At 32.0% G+C, this 24,303-nt stretch overlaps 3 protein-coding genes across 5 annotated transcripts; all 3 read left to right on the top strand.

Moving 5' to 3' along the window:
* Window positions 1–5,389: 5,389 nt before the first annotated feature.
* Window positions 5,390–13,954, top strand: LOC138317231 (uncharacterized). Of its 3 annotated transcripts, none has more exons than XM_069258783.1 (8): window positions 5,390–5,486; window positions 7,524–7,587; window positions 8,740–8,818; window positions 9,411–9,536; window positions 10,428–10,532; window positions 11,084–11,170; window positions 12,096–12,294; window positions 13,545–13,954. In XM_069258783.1, the coding sequence occupies exons 3-7, from the start codon at window positions 8,755–8,757 to the stop codon at window positions 12,107–12,109; spliced, it is 396 nt and encodes a 131-aa protein (XP_069114884.1). In that variant the 5' UTR covers window positions 5,390–5,486; window positions 7,524–7,587; window positions 8,740–8,754; the 3' UTR covers window positions 12,110–12,294; window positions 13,545–13,954. The 3 variants fall into 3 exon arrangements, with proteins under 3 accessions (XP_069114884.1, XP_069114883.1, XP_069114885.1); XM_069258782.1 differs by having other exon boundaries at window positions 12,055–12,294; XM_069258784.1 differs by lacking the exon at window positions 12,096–12,294.
* On the top strand, window positions 13,716–14,216 carry LOC138320187 (uncharacterized). The gene is made up of 2 exons (XM_069263230.1): window positions 13,716–13,867; window positions 13,994–14,216. The coding sequence occupies exons 1-2, from the start codon at window positions 13,716–13,718 to the stop codon at window positions 14,214–14,216; spliced, it is 375 nt and encodes a 124-aa protein (XP_069119331.1).
* On the top strand, window positions 14,214–24,303 carry LOC138317230 (uncharacterized). The gene is made up of 10 exons (XM_069258781.1): window positions 14,214–14,391; window positions 14,782–14,900; window positions 15,276–15,317; window positions 15,965–16,039; window positions 16,989–17,054; window positions 18,183–18,274; window positions 19,438–19,543; window positions 19,835–19,943; window positions 20,361–20,431; window positions 21,174–24,303. Exons 1-10 carry the CDS (start codon window positions 14,292–14,294, stop codon window positions 21,276–21,278), a joined length of 885 nt encoding a protein of 294 aa, XP_069114882.1. The 5' UTR covers window positions 14,214–14,291; the 3' UTR covers window positions 21,279–24,303.

Here is a 24,303-nt window from a genome sequence, read left to right as displayed (position 1 = left end):
CAGAATATTATATGGAAACAAATTCGAGCTATTCGACAAACAACTATTTGATTTGAAGTGAATGATCTTCCAAAACCACTTAAAACATGAATTCTACTCGTATTCCTATATGTGGTGAGTGGTTGGCCCAAGTAGGGGTAACAGTTATATTCTATGATGTTGTTTGGTCGCTTTTTGGAATTGGATAACGGTAGGTAATATAGAGATTAGCTAAATCAGAAAAAGTATTGATAATGGCCCCCCCCCCCCCCCCCCCCCCCCCCCCCCCCCCCCCCCCCCCCCCCCCCCCCCCCCCGAAGAACATCATATAACAGTATCTTAATCTTGGATTACAACAGAAAGCCATTTATACAGAGTCGCTATTATACCGCGTCTTCCTTAAAAAGATGATCGCAACATACATGTAGCTACTGTGTTCAGGCTTACAGCGCCAGAGTGTGATATATTTTCCGTATCTATTTGTGTATTTATGTATATCAGTGATATATATCCTTTTACTGTATGCTATGGATATTACGCTGTATTAAAGAAGCCACTTTCAAACTTACTTCATTAGTGGCTCGCGTGTGTTGTGTTGTGTAAGATTGTATTTTTTTTAGAACTTACAGTCACTATAGTCACGTACTCGTTTATCCTTTCTGCTGGTCTTAATTATATAAAATTCACACCAATTTACATCTTAAGTGGGTTAAAGTAATAATGAATTAGTAATTGACTTTTTTAAAATATGTATGTATATTACTTATGTCCAATTACACATTTAGGCTACATAAATTCTGTCACTAATTAGTACCATTATTCTTCACATGAAAATGCCTAGACCCCTGTAATTCAAGAAATAACTAACTTAGTATCTAGTGAGGTTTGATTTTGATAAACGTGTTAAAAATGTGTAATTGTTATAAATTTGTGTTTGACAGAAAACAATTGGAACTAGTTTGTTTTACATGTAGGCTTACACTGAAAGATTATGTACATGCATGTATACAGTATTTATCTATGTACATAACTGACATTTACTCCATATTTTCTTTATAGAATGTATGGGACCTTCAACCAGATGACAGAAGTGCAAGATGTGATGGCAGCTCGCCCAAAAATAAAAGGGAAAAACAACTACATGTATCTCTGAGATCAAAACTGACAGTAAAAAATAAAGCCTGTTTGTAATGTACCCATTATGAACCAGAAAGAAATTATTGTCAAGAAGGAAGGACAGAACAAACCTAGCATAATTCTTTACTATTATCACCAGGATATTTTCAAATTATTTATTTCTTCACACAAATGAAAAAAAGGAATAATAATGATTATTGCATGTTTACATACCTAGTATGTATTAGCTTTTGAATAATTTATATGGAACAAGGATGTCATTCCAATTTATGAAAAATTAAACCAATTAAAATAATATATATGTCATTTAACTGAGTTTGTTTAATTATGTTGTTTTCATTTTAGAAATGTTCAAATACAGAAAATAAATAGCAAACAAGACTGGAGCTAGATCAAAGGTTATTTGGGTCAAAAGTCAGTGTCAAATCACAAAGATTTTGGCTCTATAGAATATACATATATCCCTATGTGTAATAAAAAAAATCTTGTTGTGTAATACACAGATTGCACATATATATAAGGATATCCATATAACTCTGTAGAGAAATTAGCCTGTGATGCATGTTGTTAAATTGCATTATTCATTATTGACTATTTTAAGTTGCAAAGTTTTGATTGAATTAGAAAGGAATAGACTGACAATAACTTCTAATTAGTCCAGGGTCAATCAAGGTCTACATGTACAAGCTATTAGCAACTTCACTTAGTGTTTGGAGCAAGATCACACTAAAGGAATTAGGATTGCTTGAATATAAAACAATAAAACTAACAAAATACAACTAATAAAGTTAGATTTTCCACTAGGTTAGACTATATACATACTAAAAAATGAATTTTACTGCAATTACTCTGATGGACATTATAATCACATGCTATAGTCAGCTTATTTACTACTGGATGCTATTTTGAACTCCAGCCATTTTTTATTGACTTCAAATTCAATCAATGCACAATATGTGTACATGTACACTATACAATGTATATGAATGTGCTATTTGTGCATGAATATGATTGTATAAGAAACACCTAGGTCTTTTCATTATACATGTTTCTGATTCATTTGATTCAGAGGCAAATTCACGGCTGGACATCATATTATATGGTTCATTAACAAGCTATCATGTACATGTACATGTACATGTACATCACAAATTTAACTAAGGGAGCTGTCTTCATTATACTACACAGAAAATATATACATAATTGCATGTTAGACATTCAGAACTTTTTAACACAACATTAAACCGCCTTATTGCAACCTCAACCCCATTCTTTCTTTTTTTATTTTTTTTAAATTTCTGTAATCCTTGAAATCATAGAACCAAATGTTTATAGTTTCACCAGAAATTTATCATCATGTTTTTAACGAACATGGAGCTTTTCCAACATAAATATCAGAAATATACATACAATAACATGTATTAAGTTTTATACTCGTTTATGGCGGTACATGGTGATTTTTTAACTAATAGATATGTATACATGTATACACATATGATATTGAACATAAATGCATATATTATGTCAAGTTTGCTCTCCGTGCATATTTTACTTGATTTATTATTATATTTCATTTGGACCTTTATAAAACAAGTTATATGGTTATCCAAGGCAAGTCAAATATCGTCTGAGATATTTATTTTAAAAAATATCACCAGAGATTTACATGTAGATAACCATTTTCGTCTCTATATAGTACGATGTGTCTTGTCTATTTCATTATTTATCAATACCATTATTTATATATCTGGTACATTTTTGTACAATTTATTATCTTGTCTAGTACGATGTATGGTATCGCAACACGTATTTTATACGAAGTTTAAATACCATTCCCACAAAAATCCCTCCGGTGGCCCCCGGAAATTAGGCAAAGCATAGTCAACCGATCGCCGTATTGTTAACACTCAAAATGACCAAATGGAAGTATTGTTTACACGACGATAATATATATATATTGTTCTGGGGGACTCTTTAACTTCATCACATAACAAAACATTCACTTGTTCATGATAAGTAACAAGTTCTTCCGTAGAAGTTCCTGCTAACATGAGCGACACACTTTTGACTGGGCAAGCCATTTCGTTTGGTCTGGAAAGTCACGTGATCGTCTACGATTGAAAATGAATATTCAAACACTCTGGATATCGAACTTTTAATCATTAATTTCTTTTGAACTCGGGACTTTTTGGGTGTGTAATTAGGGGAAAGTTGATAACTTTTTATAATATATGTACCCTAATTTTCTTTTGTTGATTTACGGACACTGAAAGATACGGATTATGCGGCTTTAAAGCCGCATGATCCGTATCTTTCAGGGTCCGTTAAAAACAAACAATGACAAGATATGGTAGTATTAGCCCTAAAAAGTTATGAACTTTCCCAAAATTACAAGTCAAGTCTAGAAAGTTAAGAGGTCCAAAGATATAAATATACAAAATTTCATTTTAGACTTATGCGCGGTCCGACAGAAAGTCAAAAGTTAACGCCTCCAAAGCTTAGAAAATGCTACTTTGCGCATGTCCGGAAATAAAAAGTTGTTTACCGCAATGGAGCAAGCTTTGCAGTGAAAGCTCGCTGGCTTAGCATCAACTGTTGATTCGAAGTGATAAGGAAGTTATTTAAACTAAGAAATGTTGTGAATTGCTGAGAATATTATATGGAAACAAATTCGAGCTATGACAACAACAATATGATTTGTGAATGATCTACCAAAACCACATAAACTGACTTCTCTTCGTCTCTATATAAGGTGAGTGGGGCCCCAAAGGGGTAACAGTTATATTCTATAAAGTGTTTGGTCGCTTTTTGGAATTGGTAACGTAGTAAAATAGAGATTAGAAATCAGAAAAAGTATTGATAAATTGGGAAACATATAACAGATTTAATCTTGGATTACAACAGAAGCATTAATAGAGTCGTATTATACGCGTTTCCTTAAAAGATGATCGCATACATGTAGCTACTGTTACAGGCTTACAGCGCCAGGAGTGTGATATCTTTTCCGATATCTATTTGTGTATTTATGTATATCAGTGATATATATACCTTTTACTGTATGCTATGGATATTACTGTATTAAAGAAGCCACTTTCAAACTTACTTCATTAGTGCTCGTGTGTGTGTAAGATTGTATTTTTTTAGACTTACAGTCACTTAGTCACGTACTCGTTATCCTTTCTGCTGGTCTTAATTATATAAAATTCACACCAATACATCATAAGTGGGTTAAGTAAAGAATAGTAATTGACTTTTTAAAATATGTATTATATATTATGTCCAATACATTTAGGCTACATAAATTCTGGCACTAATTAGTACCATTATTCTTCACATGAAAATGCCTAGACCCCTGTAATTCAAGAAATGACTAGCCTAGTATCTAGTGAGGTTTGATTTTGATAAACGTGTTCAAAAAAAATGTGTAATTGTTATAAAATTTGTGTTTGACAGATAAACAATTGGAACTAGTTTGTTTTTACATGTAGGCTTACACTGAAAGATTATGTACATGCATGTATACATTATTTATCTATGTACATAACTGACATTTACTCCATATTTTCTTTATAGAATGTATGGGACCTTCAACCAGATGACAGAAGTGCAAGATGTGATGGCAGCTCGCCCAAAAATAAAAGGGAAAAACAACTACATGTTTCTCTGAGATCAAAACTGACAGTAAAAAATAAAGCCTGTTTGTAATGTACCCATTATGAACCAGAAAGAAATTATTGTCAAGAAGGAAGGACAGAACAAACCTAGCATAATTCTTTACTATTATCACCAGGATATTTTCAAATTATTTATTCTTCACACAAATGAAAAAAGGAAATAATAATGATTATTGCATGTTTACATACCTAGTATGTATAGCTTTTGAATAATTTATATGGAACAAGGATGTCATTCCAATTTATGAAAAATTAAACCAATTAAAATAATATATGTCATTTAACTGAGTTGTTTAATTATGTTGTTTTCATTTTAGAAATGTTCAAATACAGAAAATAAATAGCAAACAAGACTGGAGCTAGATCAAAGGTTATTTGGGTCAAAAGTCAGTGTCAAATCACAAGATTTTGGCTCTATCTATAGATATACATATATTTCCCTATGTGTAATAAAAAAAAATCTTGTTGTGTAATACACAGATTGCACCATATATATAAGGATATCCATATATCTGTAGAGACAATAGCCTGTGATGCATGTTGTTAAATTGCATTATTCATTATTGACTATTTTAAGTTGCAAAGTTTTGATTGAATTATGGGCAGTGATAGTAGACGAATATTGCCAGTACGCTTCGTCAAGGATGTATAAATATATACGTCCTTGGCTTCGTTAATATGGCAGAAAGAAGCAGAGTGAGTAACTTATTATATTTACGTGTTCGTCGATTGTAACTCAGATTCGGAATTGTTAACGAAAAAATACTTTTCATGTCTTTTACTTGATACATTGTAAAGATATATCGTGGCCACTAATTTACATGTGTACAAATTATTCTCGAACACAATAGTTAAACCAACTGTACATGTAATATGGAGACATATAGTGTCTAATATAACAGATTTAATTAACTGTCAAATGGATAACAGATATACTACTATGTACATCACCTCTTACAATGAGACATTTTTGCCCAAAAACACAGATATATTACCTAATGTTATATGGAGACATTCTATGTCCGATATACCTGATATAATAGAACTGTTATATGGAGACATTTTGTGTCCGATATAACGGAGATAATCTACCTTTATCAGCTTTTATATGGAGACATTTTGTGTCCAATATAACAGATATAATACAACTGTGATATCAACTGTTATATGGAGACATTTTGTGTCCAATGTAACTGAGAGAATACAACTGTTATATGAAGACATTTTGTGTCCAATATAACAGTTATCATACAACTGTTATATGGAGACATTTTATGTCCAATATAACAGATGTAATACAACTGTTATATGGAGACATTTTATGTCCAATATAACAAATATAATAGAACTGTTATATGAAGACATTTTGTGTCCAATATAACAGTTATAATACAACTGCAATATCAACTGTTATATGAAGACATTTTGTGTCCAATATAAAAGTTATTTATACAACTTTTATATCAACTTTTATATGGAGACATTTTGTGTCCAATATAACAGATATAATACAACTGTTATATGAAGACATTTTGTGTCTAATATAACAGATATAATACAACTGCAATATCAACTGTTATATGGAGACATTTTGTGTCCAATATAACAGATATAATACAACTGTTATATCAACTGTTATATGGAGACATTATCTGTCCAATATAACAGATATAATACAACTGTTATATGAAGACATTTTGTGTCTAATATAACAGTTATAATACAACTGCAATATCAACTGTTATATGGAGACATTTTGTGTCCAATATAACAGATATAATACAACTGTTATATGGAGACATTTTGTGTCCAATGTAACTGAGAGAATACAACTGTTATATGAAGACATTTTGTGTCCAATATAACAGTTATCATACAACTGTTATATAGAGACATTTTATGTCCAATATAACAGATATAATACAACTGTTATATGGAGACATTTTGTGTCCAATATAACAGATATAATACAACTGTTATATGGAGACATTTTGTGTCCAATATAACAGATATAATACAACTGTTATATCAACTGTTATATGGAGACATTTTGTGTCCAATATAACAGATATAATACAACTGTTATATCAACTGTTATATGGAGACATTTTGTGTCCAATATAACAGATATAATACAACTGTTATATCAACTGTTATATGGAGACATTTTGTGTCCAATATAACAGATATAATACAACTGTTATATGGAGACATTTTGTGTCCAATATAACAGATATAATACAACTGTTATATCAACTGTTATATGGAGACATTTTGTGTCCAATATAACAGATATAATACAACTGTTATATGGAGACATTTTGTGTCCAATATAACAGATATAATACAACTGTTATATCAACTGTTATATGGAGACATTTTGTGTCCAATATAACAGATATAATACAACTGTTATATGGAGACATTTTGTGTCCAATATAACAGATATAATACAACTGTTATATCAACTGTTATATGGAGACATTTTGTGTCCAATATAACAGGTATAATACAACTGCAATATCAACTGTTATATGGAGACATTTTGTGTCCAATATAACAGATATAATACAACTGTTATATCAACTGTTATATGGAGACATTTTGTGTCCAATATAACAGATATAATACAACTGTTATATGGAGACATTTTATGTCCGCTATAACAGATATCATACAATGGAATACTGGAATATGCCTTACATAAGAAGACGATTGTTTTTGTTTTTCCAGAACACTCAAAACAAGAGCAAAAAGAAGAGGCTATCCCGTCAATGGACACTGTTAAAAAAAAAGGGTGGGTAAGAGTTATTTTAAATGAAAATGTTAATATGTAATACATGTTGAAGTAAGTGAGAGGAGTTTCATTTTGATCCTCTTAATTATCTAATGTGAACTGAAAATTGTTAAAGATATTGTTTGAAATGGTTATTTTGCCAAAAAGGCATTCACAAATCATTATTTTGAAGGAAATAATTTTCTTTCGTGTTCATGACTGTTACTGCAAATGTATATTTGTGTTGAACAGTTTTCTTATAATATATTAAAATAATATTGAAATTATTTGAATATCACAGTGATTTTATTTGAATTATTTATTTAAATTTCATTGGCAATTGACGGATTGCCAACTGTCAATCAAGCCGCATGTGACTTTGCATTTTGTATTGTGTATGCTAAGATGTTTGCTAGTTGCTACGACATTGTATAGGTAGACATGTGTTTGGGAGTATGAGATGTGACTATTACACTTGACGATTGGTCGATAGAATGATGTGAAATTGCATTTATTTCAGATAATTATTTAAAGGCCCACTACCTTTCCGCAGCAAAACATAAAGGTTTCTTAAAAAACATAAATAACATCAGAAAATATATACCGATGACCTAAGATGAGGTAACAACACCAAACATATGCAAGATTTCCTGCGTAATATATGATAACAGTGGAGAGTCATTTCGCCGTTTTGCCGTCTGGCGCAGAGATAGTCAACTACCGCGCGGCATTTAGGACGACGGCGGGAAACATAAAACGACCCGCGTTATGAAAATTAACATTTTATTTATTTTAATCAAATTGTTTAGAAGGTGATGATATGTGTAGTATTATCGGCAAGTTAATAACTTTTGCGACTCTACAAAATTATCGATCTCGTTTTTCATTCCCATTTTAAAAATTAAAAGCCGTTTCGGAAAGGTAGTGGCCCTTTAAAATAAATGATTTGAATGATAACATGACCATTTTGATATTATCACATCCCTAAATTGGCCTTTGGGCTGGTTAGAAATTGTCATGAAACAATCTTTAAATATTACATGGAAGGACGAACTGAAATAGATAGGAAAAGAAGAAATTGAAGAAAGAGAGATCATTTTCCATTAATTCTATTGAAATGTTTATTGATTATTTTTTTTGTTTGTTTTTAATTTCTGTTTTTGCTCATTCTAGGCAGAACGATGGTTTATGGAGGATTCTCCAAATACGATACTAATGCATTTGGATAAAGACGGGAAGGGAGATTTTTGTGGTAAGGAATAAATAATTGACTGCCAGTGGATTTTTTTTGTACATTTGGGACTGAATAAAGGCCACTTATAGAGAAATTTTGCTGTATTTTACCAATTTTATGTATATATTTTCCCAAATAAAGAAAAACTTTCTAAAATATACATGTTTTAAGAAATATGTATTGTATTGTTTTCCCTGAATTTATTGAGTAAGAAAATCACTGACTTCATTATAAAAAATATGTGTATACTGACTTACATAATACAGATAAATTTATCAAAATACAAATCATGATAATGCCATGTAGTGTATAGCATGATCATTGATTTGTATGAGATATATATGATGTGGGTAATTGGCCAAAATTGAATGAACCATTAATTCTACTTATAAAACAGAGCCTGATGAAGTTAGTTTAGTTTTAAGATGTGTCATACTTTGACTAATATTGTATTGTATTTTTCCATAATTGCCGGAGATGAAGTCATTATATAATTCTTGTAAACAAATCCACAATAATTTAAATCTCTATTCATCAAATACATGTTATTACATTATCATTGTTCTATTTGTGACGTGTAATTATGATAATGATCCTTTGACCTGCACAGCCCCCCCACATATGAAAGCTTTCTGTCAGGATGTTAACATCCAACAAAAGTTTAGAGACCTAGCTGCATCCCGTCGGTGGCAAGGACCTCCCACAACACAGAATAGTTCTCCAAATGTAACTAGAGGTATGTGACTTTGACATACTATATAGATATCCTGTTATATAAACACAAGAAGAATTTCCTCTTAATTGTGAAGCAACCTTTTTTGTCTTGTATACGTCTTTGTATTGCATATATGTACACAATTTTTTTCATATCCTATTGATAAGGTTTCTAAATAAATTGTCTAGATTTCATTGAACCTTAGTATGGTAAGTGAATTGTATATAAAAAATAAATAAAATCAATGGTATTCCCTAACACATTGGTTATTAAATGTACTGTATGAATTCCTGAAATATAGTGATCGCCGTAGTGAGATATCTTGACAGCTGCATGCCTTGGACAAGCTTACCAGTAGCTTTTCATCTTTGAAATATGAATGTAATTTAGTGCCTTAACAAATTTTTATCTTGTAGTACTTAAAAAACACTGTTAATAGCAAATGTTTGATTTTCTTCCTTAATGTTTCAGCTCAATAAATTTATGTAGAAATAAACACATATTAATAGAAAGTAGGTGTACAATATGTGATATTATATTAACAAGAAAGAAAGATATCAAATTAATGACTTATACTCAAAGAGATTGTAATTTACATATTCTCACTTAAAATATTAGATTTGTGCAGAAAATATGCTAAAAATGACCACATTAATAGTATGGTTACTAAAAATGACCACATTAATAGTATGGTTACTAAAAATGACCACATTTATAGTATGGTTGTCATATGGGAACTAGAGATATAAAAATACCAATTACAAACGATGAAAGTTGCACTAAAATATTTCAAAACTCAATAGCTTGGTTTCTAATTATTTTGAATTTGATAGATTTGTTGGTTATACAAGGCTTAACTATACATATTTCTTTGATACTTTAATTGCTGAATAATTTTGTATTTGTCGTCAGCTCTCCAGAGGCCAATCAAACTCCCATTTAAGGATGCCAACTGTTATGGATGGGATTCCTTGGTATTAATCATACCACGGATTCTAAGAATTTTGGGTCTCCGTGGTAAGTTTTCTGATTGGTTGTACATGTATTGCTGTCAAACTTGGAGAGGCGTAACACTTACCATATGCAACCCAATAAGTGCCTATGTATCTATAAGCGGCCCTCTCCCTTTTTGAGGCCTCATGAAATTTCAATTGCCCGGGTATAAGACCAAAAATGTCAAAACTGTATAGGTTAGCAATAATTTTATCTTATGAAGCACCTTTCCATTTGTTCAATTTTGTGAATGTCCTGGGTGCTTTTTGGCTGAATACGGTTAATTGTTTTTTTATGACAAAGGGAGACTAATTAAAGTCATAGACTATACAACTGTAATGGGACATTATTTTTTATCGCGTATGTAGCTGCAATTGTTCCAGAAACTGATTATTAGTAATATTGTAAAGTGACCAAGATTTATTTGTTATGCCCTGCTATGTAAGTCCAATGTAATTCTTTGATGTGTTATAGCTTTGTTTCCTATCCAGTTTTGATTAAAGGAGATATAGTGGCATTCATATTGCAAAATGTAAAATCCCTATTGATGCATATTTTTGTGTTTTGAATTTTAGGACGTCAGATTTACACCGCTGGGAACAGGCCAAGCTGGTGGCCGGAAGACGTTCCGTTTGCTTCACCAAACAACAGTTCTGCAGCAGGTAAAATACATTGTTTGAACTTGAATACATAATATGTATGTATTTATCCGAATTGGAATATACATGTACTTGCTTTTTTTTTTTTTTGTTTGTTTTTTTTTAATGTAGCCATACACAATGCAAACAATTGTAATGAAATTGTTCGGCTGCTATCTGATATACTTATATGGTAGTTTGGTGAACCAAAAAATGTTCTCATCATTGTCTGTTATCATATCTAAGTTATTTAAGGGAATTAATCAATTTGTTAACCTTATTTGTTCACAACCATATATTCATGTATTTTGTTATGAAATGGGAAAGGGCATTGAACACATTAAATGCTACTACATGGTGATATTGATTCAGTACTCACAATATTGCTTATAAAAAAACATAAATGCTTTACTATCTAATTAGGCAATGCACGGATCGGAGTTGGCCAACTCAGAAAAGTGTTGGCTAATTTCTTGACAAACTGTGATTCCCAATATGAAATGTAGGTAAAAAAAGAGTTGCAAAAAAAGAGTTGAGGTTGAAATTTTCAAAATGGTATATTTCGTAAATGTTTATTACAGGTTTGGGTGACTTTTGATGTTTAACAATCCAAAGTAAAGTATCATTAACATTACATCATATACACTATTCAGAATTATTGGTACTTGATGTTACATATTCAAACTTAATTTGCCTATATCTGGTTTGATTGAGTAAAGATTGGAGTCCTAAAGCACTGGCTATCTTATTAGAATTAATTGCACCAGTAAACCTGATAAATGAAAGTGCTGGTTGCTGTCACCCAAACCTACAAGTTTTGTTTGTTTTGACTGCGTGTTATGATTGTTATTGTAATGAGACAAGGTGGTGTTATGAAATTTTATCATCACCTTCATTCAATTGTTTAGTTTCAGATTCATTTTTGATTAGTGTAACGTCCTATTAACAGCCAGGGTCGTTTAAGGACATGCCAGGTTTGTTGGCGGAGGAAAGCCGGAGTACCCGGAGAAAAACCACCGACCAGTGGTCAGTACCTGGCAACTGCCCCACATGGGATTCGAACTTGCGACCCAGAGGTGGAGGGCATGTGGTAATATGTCGGTACATCTTAACCACTCGGCCACCGCGGCCCCTTGGTTCAGATTCAGGTATGGTTTGAATCCCACTACAATGTATTTACTATTGTGTTATTTTGTTATTTTAAATAGTAAATATATAATTTCATTGGTGATATCAAGCCTATCTATGCAAATATATATATAAACATGGCAAGATCAGCTTGACATGTAAAGAAATAGCAATTTTCATTTTTTTTTTAATTGTCTTTGTATTTCATTTGTAGTTCATATGTAGGTGCCATTAAAATAGCATTTTAATCCTTTATGTCTTTTTTCCACTTTTAAATAAGAATTGTTTCAATGATTATATGCGCCCTATTTCATTCTGTCTTTGCATATTACAGAGTTTTAACATCAGTTGCAGATTGGGTATCCAGTGTATGTAATATAATTATAGTATATAAGAAGCTGCTCACATTCTGTTCTCTGAAGCAATAACAGTTCAAGCACATGACATAAAAAGCAATACCGAAAGAGTAACTCAGTAATATGGAAAGACTGAATTCTTGAAGTTTCTTTTGGTAATTTGGCAAAAAAGGAACAAATAATGCAACAATCCAACAAGATGTTGCATAATATTCAGATAAAATGAAAACATTGCAGAGTATTTCAGCATTATAGATGCCATAATTTAATTGCAGACAATCTTCATTAATGCATGCTGTGAGATGATTGTCTGGAAAGCTCTGGCATCTATATATAGACCACAGATTCATAAGAAGATAGTGTATGGCTTAAATTTACATGATCAACTCATTTTGAGGGTTTCTCACTTTCTGAATTTACATTGTTTTAAAAACAATTACTCCACGAAATGTATGTTATAATTTCAAAATGAATTAGATTTTTGGTTTAAGTGGAATTTCTTATGGGAAGTTAAATGGTACATCACCAGTTTTAACATTTATCATATTGCCACGTGTTGATTTTTGCAAACATCTGTCAACAATATGACAAAAACAACTTCTTTGTAAGGAATGTAAGTAATTGTGGATTGTATGTATGCCTATGTGTTGCAGCAAATTATCAAAATGCTTCACATGAACAGATCTAGAGTGACCTCCTTGAGATATAATCAGACTAAGCCAGAAGGATTCATTTGATAAAAATGTCATATTGTTCATTTCCAACTCTTTTTTCAGAAAAATTAAGGAATTATAGTTATGTTTCATGGATAGGAATTAAGAAAATATATGAGTTTTGTAAAGTCAAGTTTGCTATACATACTGTATTCAGTAAATGTTTAAATGCCTTCAATGTCTTTTCCTTTATGTCACCAGTGTAGATAATGAAGATGATGGCGAAGAAATTGACAGACATGAAGACGAGGAAACAGACGTAAGAGACGGACATGAGGACGAGGAAACATACGGAAAAGACGGACATGAGGACAAGGAAACAGACGGAAGAGACGGACATGAGGACGAGGAAACAGACAGAAGAGACGACACATGAGGACGAGGAAACAGACGGAAGAGACGGACATGAGGACGAGGAAACAGACGGAAGACGACGGACATGAGGACAAGGAAACAGACGTAAGAGACGGACATGAGGACGAGGAAACAGACGGAAGAGACGGACATGAGACGAGGAAACAGACGTAAGAGACGGACATGAAGACGAGGAAACAGACGGAAGAGACGGACATGAAGACGAGCAAACAGACGGAAGAGACGGACATGAAGACGAGAAAGAGAACGACATGAGAACGACGTCGGACATGAAGACGAGCAAACAGACGAAGAGACGGACATGAAGACGAGCAAACAGACGAAGAGACGGACATGAAGACGAGGAAACAGACGGAGAGACGACATGAGACAGAAGACGAGGAAACAGACGGAAGAGACGGACATGAAGACAGACGGAAAGACGGACATGAAGAGACGGACATGAAGACGAGCAAACAGACGATAAGAAGAGACGGACATGAAGACGAGCGGACATGAAGACGAGAAACGGACGAAAGAGACGGACATGAAGACGAGCAAACAGACGGAAGAGACGGACATGAAGACGAGGAAATGGACGTAAGAGACAGACATGACGACAAGGAAACAGACGGAAGAGACGGACATGAAGACGAGGACAATCAGACAGATTTGGAGGATCAGATCCACAAATGTAAGTTTGTTAAGATGTTACATTGTTGGCAATTTTTTTTTTTTTTTTTTTTTTTACTTTATACTGCATGAAACTGTTAAGTATATATTTTAACAACTGGGGCAGTCATGTGATAAATTACCGGTATAATTTAATATTTTAGCTCTGATCACGATTAAACTTGCAAGTTCTTTCTTCTATGTGTAAGTGTTAAAAATTATATACATAAGTCTTCAGTCCTTGTATCCGCTTTTCTTTTCTTACCAAGGTACATGTATTCAATTTGTGAATATTCTTGCTTTTAATTTAATATTTATGGTTTAATTATAATAGCATTAAATTTTAAAAAAGTCCAAATCAGTCCACTGTGTGTTTGTAACATGGACTCTTATAAAAATGTTTTTTTATCAGACATTCTAGGTATTTGGAACAACAGAAGAGCGGCCAGGAATGTGCTTGTCTCCGTCACTGGGGGCACGAAGATATTCACAAATACTGTGAAATATCTTCAGCAGAAAATTAGTGACGAGGTAATGATTTCCTGTCAAAAATAACTTTTCATTTACGATACAATATTTTATACATTGAATTAGAAATAAGGTTTGTGCAATTAATTCCACTAAGTAACTATAATCATGACACAGGTGTAAGTACACTGCAGCTTACTTCCAAAGCATGGTTTAAGCAAATTAATGACAAGTTGTGATGAATTGTTTTACATGGCTAATGATAAAATATGGAAATGATGTAACAATTCTCATTTTTCATTCTTTTCATTCATGATGATAATTCCACTTTTCATCTGAAAGTATTGATATTTGATTTTAATATTGTGTTTATAAGAACAAATGAACCCTATGTCTTCCCTGTTGATCGATATAATTATTTTCTTGGTGTCATTCCAGATTATTGACGCCTTCATGGCAGTAAATATAGAAGCTCATAAGGTAAACTACAATGACAAAAGGCAATATCTATACTTTCATCACAAAAATGTACAAATATGATATTCCATAACTGAATTAATTCAGTCATATTCTTCATAAATGACTAATTCAGTATGGCTTCCTATATAAGTATTTATAATCATCTGTTGTAATAAACACCAATTTTGCATCATATTAATTTTTTACAGACAGGTTTGAATGATTATTGGTAGAATATATCAGAATCGTGTATAAAAGAAATTGCCAATTACATACCGTATGACTAATTCTTCAATCATTAGAGGGACTGTATATATATATATGTCTCTGTGTTTTCCTACTCTTTATTTATCACTTAAATATTGGATGATAACTTATATGAATTAAAAGTTAAGATACTTATATGTAAAGATGGTTTTGATATTTGATGGATCTACTCAACCAAAGATGCATCAGTGTTATACAGCTAATAAATATGTACCGTATAGAGCAAATGTTTTTTTTTTTAATTTTAATCCTGTTATGTTTCTGATTGTTTCTTGTTGTGTGCAAGTATATTTTTCTGAAATTGATATCTTAACATCATATATTTTATCATAATATAGAATAATATCATAATATATGATGATATCTTCTTTGAATTTTGTGATTTTCCTACAATATTGCAGTCACCGATCCAATACATAAAGTGCAGTGTGATGGCACTAATGCTGGACCCTTCTCAACAACACACAGTTATTGAGGTACATACTAAACAAACAAGTTAATTCAGTAGATAAAGCAAATGTAAATATTGAAAAATGTAAGTTGATAAGTCAAATTTGAAGTTTGCTTATTTGTACATAAGTGATAATTAACATAAGTCCTGTTCTTGTTATAAAATAATCCAGCATGGGTATAAAATAAAAAGTCTATGCAATAGACGACTTTTTTCACAATTCGTATTTCCCGCTTTAGGCTTTATGTTTTTGTTCTTTGATTGGTCAGTTTATATCATGTGATCGTCATATACGTAACGCACATGCGCATATGTCATTCTTCACTGACAGAAAAAATTGTAAGACGCCATTTTGTAAGACAAGAAATTTTGGAATTTCCCACCCTAATCCACTTCCCTGTTGCTCAATATGTTATGTACCAATAAAATATGTTCTACTGTTAGCCAGTTGAATGTGTGCCAACTTTAAAGTATCTTTTTTGCATTATTGTCCAGCCTTGCTCATTATGTTATGTGCCAATACACTATGTTCTACTGATAGCCATATGAATTTGTGTTTCTTAGTATCTTTTTTACATTATTGTCCTTCCTTGCTCAATATGTTATGTAAACATATGTGCCATTTGCAATTATTATTATCAGAGTGTTAATTGTTGTTGTTATCTTTTGGTGATGGCGCTCTTTAGGCCGCACCTTCACTCAAAATTTTTTTCGATAAATAATTTGGGTTAAGTAAAAATAAATATTTTCGGCCGCCTTCATAAAAGGTGAGCCAGTTTTCTGCCAAAAATCCTTGTTGCGTTGTTTATTCTTGATTATTCATTTTGAGTAAACAGAGCTTGCTGCTTTATGAGAGAGCATACAGAATTGAGGGATACAAAGAAGTGGTCTTTCGATTTTTGTATACGAATAAGGGAAAAAAAACATTTGGAAACTTCTTGTTCGTAACGATTTTGCATTTTCTTGTCTTTCAGACTGTATTCAGTGCAAGCAAACTGATTGGGGTGTGTAACCTCAGGGGGCAGCATTGGGTGCTTTGTGTAAGTGTATAAACTGGTATTTAAATTGCACTGTAAATCTGCATGATACATGTAAATGTTAATTGATAATTAGTTTATTAGGTATATATTTTTATTCAAATCGCTTTTTGTCCGTGGTCCGTCCGTCCGTCCTTCCGTCCGTTAACATTTCTTGTTACCGCTATTTCTCGGAAAGGGCTTAAGGGATCTTTCTCAAATTTCATATGTAGGTTCCCCAGGGCCCTAGTTGTGCATATTGCATTTTGGGACCGATCGGTCAACAAGGTGGCCGACAGGCCACCATTTTGAATTTTGATAATTGAAGTTTGTTAACGCTATTTCTCAGAAAGTACTAAAGTGATCTGTCTCAAATTTTATATGTAAGTTCTCCTAGGACCTGCATATTGCATTTTGGAACCGATCCGTCAACAAGATGGCCAACAGGTTTTTGACACTTGAAGTTTGTTAGTGTTATATATCTCAGAAAGTACTGAAAAGATCTTTCTCAAATTTCATATGTAGTAATATGTTGTAAAAGTTTGAAAGCAGAGAAAAGATCCCTCTTTCTATTGTCAGACGTAGATCATTCTTTGGTCGGCGCCAAGATCCCTCTGGGTAAATGAGTATTCATTTCAGATGAGATTTCATATGACACAAGTCTTAGAAGTGTAAAAAAAAAATCATGATGAGTTTCATATAAAATCTCACATAAAATGAGCAGAAATTAAAGACAACAGTTTGTCACATAACTAATGCAACATGCATTTTAGAGAGCCAAATTGTAATGTAAAAATTCATTGGAAACAGCCATTTTGTCCTGCTGTTTTAAAAAAATTGGATATCACATTGTTTCTGGCATTTTGTGACATTGAGTCGGAATTTTTCACAATCTCATTATGTTCATGCTTAAATAAAGATAATAAGCAACAGGAAAGAATGTGACATATAAAAATGTCACAGTTACTATTGAGCACATTAATTTTTGTTCAGGACTTCACAGTTATTGTCATTTTAGATTAAAAACTGAAAATTCTGTTTCATATGTATTAAAAGTACCAATACCGGTAGCGTTAACTTAGTCATTTTTATTGAAAAAAATGAATGTTTAAAGTGCAAATATGATGCAAACTTTTTAAAAACAATTTTAAGGTCATTGATATGGAACAAAAGGTGATATATATCATGGATCCCATCGAGAAGTACGCACATGTAAGAAATTCCTGCCTGTTGGTTCACTGGAAGTAAGTTTATTTTACTCTTGATACCGTCTAACCTGTCTTAGACATTTACAATAACTTGCAAATATGGAGTGAACATTTTGTAAATATGATAATAGGACCCTATAAGCACAAACATTTCTTACCCAGTACTTTACAAATGAAAACAGCTTTATATTCATTGTGAATTGAAAAAAATGGAGTAATTTTGTTATGCCATTGTATATATGTATTATGTGAATTTAAGGTCGGGATATGTAGAGTAAATTAAATATTATGTGCAATGTAGATACAATTGATTTGTTATTAAGGAATAAGATTTTTTTTTTTTTTTTTTAACTGGTGTGAATAATGCATTTGTTGGACAGATATTTTAAATGGAAAGATCAGTCGAACAAATGCAGTTTACACACCAGTAAACAACAGAAACTAATAGATCATTCCTTATATTAACATTTCAACCAACTGTTTCTTTTAGATTTAATGTTCCGATAAAATAAAACTTTGTGTTTTTCAACGTTATACTATTGCTGTAGCAGCCAATTAATTGATGGAATCCAGAACAAATGGCTCCAATTTTGCAGGAAATGTTGTCCAGTTCAGAAAGTAAACAAAATATATGATCACTCTTTGAGAACCACAATAACATCTTTTTCAGTCCTTCGACACAATATTTATCAAATCTTTTATTTTTTATAAGATATCAATAAAATTCAAATGGTTCAATTGAAGAATTGAAAATACAGAAACAATACATGACAAATCTGATGCTCATTAACACTACTTGCTAAAGTCAGTGTTGCGGTGTAATTGTATTCTGCACAACAACTGACTGTAGGTACACAAGTGTAAACGATTTCCCTGTTGGTAAGGTTATATAGTAAAGAAAAAATGTAAATATTGACATATAACAGATACAGAAAAAAATGTAAATATTGACATATAACAGATATAGAAAAAAATGTAAATATTGACATATAACAGATACAATACATGTGCGACCACTATTTAAAGGCAATATGCATCAACTGCATTATGTAATATAGGTACAGTTGAATGTATCAGTTTTAGATAATTTTTTAACTTATTATAAGTTTTAGAGACTTTTTGGTTGTTTGTTTTTTTCTTTTGTCTTTTCTGGTTGATTTGTAGTTTTAATTTATAAGTACTCTTTTTCATAAATGCAGGTCCTTTCTTCAAATGAGGGGTCAGGATGTGGCAGGATGGAGATCAATTGTTTGCCAGAACTCCAGGCAGCCAGATATGGTGTCGTGTGGTATCATATGTTTAATGGTAAGTATTAATCACAGATCAGAATATTCCAGTTATTCTTCTGAAAATCATAAGATGGACACATATATAATCACTGTACTAACTATACCTAGTTCAGTTCTTCAGCATATTGAGCTATGTACATGTGCCTTAATTCTTAATCTGATTTTGTTTCAAATGTTCAGAGTTTGATATTGCTTTTCTAGTTTTTACGCATCACTAAAGGTGTCATATGAGTAATATTATAATTTTTGTCTTTGATGATCATACATGTGTTTGCAAAATGTTTCATATTTCTATACTCGTGTATAGCTAGCCAGCCATTATATAAAACAAGGCACAGTATCTTGCGTTCCGGTGACGGCATTGCAGGTGGAAGGATACCGTCTTCATGTTTTGAAGACGATAATCCTAAGTCAAGGTAAGTCCATGATTATAAATTTGAAATAAACTATGGATTGCATGTATTTTGGGATTAGTTTTTTCCATTAAATTTGTTACCGTACCTTATAGGAACTATAACTTCAGATTTCAATGTTATGGAACTTTATTTAATATTTTATGTGCTAAAAATAAGACTTTCTGTCTCTTTAAGTACATGTCATCTAATAAAGACATAATTTTGGCCAAAACAATGCCAGGGTGTGTTCCCTGTACAAAAATTTGTAAAAATAAAGAAGAAAAAATCTTTTAACATTGTTTTAACATATAACATCATTTATGTAAAAAAATGGCCATATATTCACTTTCAATTGTCACAATTACTATATAAATTAACCAAATTAAAGTGAAAGCTATGTGGGTATAACTGACACCAAAAACGTTTTGTTGTTTTCAGACATCCAAACTGTATCAAACCTTTGTAGGTTTTGTTACCTCCCAGATACAGGAAAGCGTCAGGACAACTGGGTAAATATCAGATTGGATGGATCCAGTTTTCTTTTTAGGTCACCTGAGACGAAGTCTCAAGTGACCTATTCTAATCGCCTTTTGTCCATCGCCCTGCGTCGTCCGTCGTGCGTCGTATGGCGATAAACAATTTACTTTTTCGACTTCTTCTCCAAAACTACTGAACCAAATTTGTTGAAATTTTGCAGAAACCTTCCATAGCCAACGGTCAACTAAAATTGTGAATTATATGGTCCCAGCCCCCCAGGGGCCTGAGGGGTGGGGCCAAAAGGGGTCAAATAGGCTAAAACTTCAAAAATCTTCTTCTGAAATTCCAGAAATGGCAGAATCAAAACTCTTCATAGATTGAAAGGTCTTGAGGTCCTTTACAAAAATTGTGAATTATATGACCCTGGGGTCTCACGTTCCCCCCTGGGGAGGGGGTCAAGTTTACTATAATTTACATAGGGAAAAGACATTTTTGAGCATTATTTGGTCATTTGTAATAGGAAATTAGTCAAATGTTGTCAGAATTATCAGTATGAGATTCATATTTTGGATGGTTACCACGATAGCAACTACGTCTGAAATGTTAAATATTTATCATACCAATTGTGTCAGGGATGTGCTCGATATTTAAAATTCAAAAGTATATGTATATTTATTATATTTTGAGGATTAGAAAAGATCAACTGCCATAGTGATCTACATATAACTATTATATATTTTGATTTTCAAAAAATGTCTTTTGTTTTCTTTACAGGTTGGCTGTGACAGGTGTGATGTGTTCTGGATACACACAGCATGTATAAAACCTTCAGACAAAATTTGGCCCGACAGGGTATACATTTGCCCATTTTGTTTGTAATCGGGTAAAACACAGTAATGGTTGTACACATCTTCAGCTGTTCCAATTACCTGCTCTATGGCAAGAAATTTTCACGATTGCTCCCAATCCATCACATACATTTTTCCCATGACTTGTTTTGAAAACATTTCGAAAAACTTGTGGTTTTCTGCGGAGGTCTGAGAAAGATTTTTTCCCTTGATATTGCGCAGCACATCCATCTGTCCATTCATTAACTTCATCAATATCCTATTCTATATTTTGTGTCAAACATATATCATACTTGATAAACATAACTTACAACACCGAACTTATGCACGGAAAAAAATTGTTTTTATGCCTTTTGTATGTTTTAGATAGAAAAAACACATGCAGAAATCACTTAACAAAATTACTAATAGCACTGTAAAATGTGAAATGAAATTGTAGACCATACTTTTGCTGCATAGTCTGACTGTATGCGCTAATTTCACAGCAATGTACATGTAAATATAAAGAGTTTTGGCTGTACTGCCAAAAAATCATTTTCAGATGTTATTTGTTTTTACAAAAAAAAAGAATCTGTGCATTGTAAGAATTGAAATTCTCATTAAGTTGGTAATATTTGGTGGTGAATAACATGTAAAAGCTTTTGTATTGTGAGTATGAAAAATCGGACACCTATAATTTCTAAGGATGAGAAATTTAAAACATCATTTTTCATCACCGGTCAAAATGACTGTTTTGTTTTGTGACACCAATCTAAATACGTTGAGAAATTTTGGGAAATATTTAATTCAGGAAACTACTAACAGGATAGTTTAATATCTACAGTATTATAAGATATACAACGGTTGTTCTTTTTACTAGTATCTTATATAAATTTTGTGTCTAGAAATGTAATTTAAGGTATGTGATTGTCTTTTCGTATCTCATAGAATTGTGTAATTATAAAAAAAAACTGCAACTGAAACTAATTGTATGATACATACTCTTCTGTGCTTTCTCACGATAAAATGATTAACTCTATTTGTTTTAAATGATACTGTGTTCAATGCCATCTTTCACAAAATGTATTCTGTTGTCATATACATTTGTATATATGTTTTTTTTTATGATCCTATGTACTATTTGAATACAGATGAAACAAACTTAAATTTAAGAAATTGATAGTTTTACATTACAATCTTACCTTATTAGATATAGATTTTGAAATTTTCATGGAAATACACCTGTCACATCATTCTCACTGTGGAGAAGATCAAAAAGGATATGTTGTTACTTTCATTGTCTCTTTGTTTAATTATATCTTTTTCTAATTATGTTAATCATCATGTCAAATGTTGCATAATTTTTTCCACAAGGGCGCTCTATAAATAACTGTTAACAATTCAGGCATGGAAAAAAATAAAATCTTATGATAATTAAAGGTATTGGGTATTTACTTAGTTACATTACAAAATGTTGCAATGCCCAATTACTTTTCATGTGACATGTATTCCATGAATATTCCATATATAATTATGATTTTTCCCTATTTATGTTCTTGCTTATAAATTGTAGTCTCAAGTGACCTATTCTAATTGCCTTTTTCTGCCGTCGTGCATCGTCCGTTGTATGGCGATAAACAATTTACATTTTCGACTTCTCCAAAACTGCTGAACGAAATTTGTTTACATTTTGCAGAAACCTTCTAGGCCAAAGGTCAACCAAAATTGTGAATGATATGGTCCCAGTCACCCAGGGGCCTGAGTGATGGGGCCAAAGGGGGTAAAATAGGTTAAAACTTCAAAAAATCTTCTTCTGAAATTCCAGAAATGTTAAAATCATAGGTGGAAGGGTCTTAAGGTCCTTTACAAAAAATTGTGAATTATATGACCCTGGGATCTCACGTTTCTCCCTGGTAAGGGGGCCTTAGTTTATAAAGGAGAAAACACATTAATGAGCATTATTTGCTCAATTTACATAGGAAATGAGTCCAACTTTGTTAGAATTATTAGCCTGAGATAGTATTTTAAAATCATATCCATATTGGTCCTGGCCGACCCACAGGGGCAGATGGGCAGGGCTAATAGGGGTCAAAATAGCTAACATTTTTGAAGTCTTCTTATGAATTCAAAAATTTGATGGAACTGAATACTTTTCATAGCTTAAAAAGTCAAATTTATAAAATCACTGACTGATTTCAAGGGCCTGATTGGCAAATAAATGGTGTTTATATGTCTTTGTTTCATTCTGAATCCGAACTCAAGTGACGGCTTGGTGAAATGTTCTTTCCAGCCTAATATCCTTTATTATATCAAATTTTATTGGTACAACAATAAGTTTCATATGTAGTAATCCAATATCCCGACACTAGCATGCCTAAATGGTTATATTCAATAATAAATATTTGGGCAAACAACATACCAGAACAGACATACAAATCTGTCATATTATTTTCCACTACATATATGTATTACTAATTGCTTATTGGAGAAAATATTGTGTAAAATGTATATACATTGACTTCATGCAATCACATCTATATGATTTATAATTCAAAAGGTAACAAAGTTATGATTTATTGTGCTAACAATGTTTTTTTTTTAAGTTGTTAGGTTTGCCAAAGTGGACTGGTACAAATTTGATATTGGTTATGGCTCTTTTGGGGGGAAAATCATAATTTTGAAAATCCGTTTTGGCAAAGTTATGGGAAAAAAAATTAGAAATACATAAATACAAATACTGGTCTCTGCAATTTTGGCCTAAAACATGGAACTTAACTGGAATTGGTGAATTGAGTTAATCCATATTTCATTACATATTTATGAAACACTAAAGGCAAAGACATTTTTACTAGATTTCACTTCTCTTTATATTGACTTTGGTACAGATAAATTTAACAAAATTATTGTCTGCATACATAAGTTGCATTTGTTTTTTGAAAAGTGTGGTTTGTTTGTCATGTGCAATTTTCTGTACATATGACTTCTTTGTTGCAAAACGATGGAATTAAACCAATTTGAAAACAATCACATCAATATTTCACCTGAAAGATGGAATAAAAAAGATTGACTAAAAGACA

This window comes from Argopecten irradians, chromosome 3, assembly GCF_041381155.1.
Source record: "Argopecten irradians isolate NY chromosome 3, Ai_NY, whole genome shotgun sequence".
Taxonomy (NCBI): Eukaryota; Metazoa; Mollusca; class Bivalvia; order Pectinida; family Pectinidae; genus Argopecten; species Argopecten irradians.
Note: the sequence above shows the minus strand (reverse complement) of the source record. Positions and strands in the feature narration are given on the sequence as shown.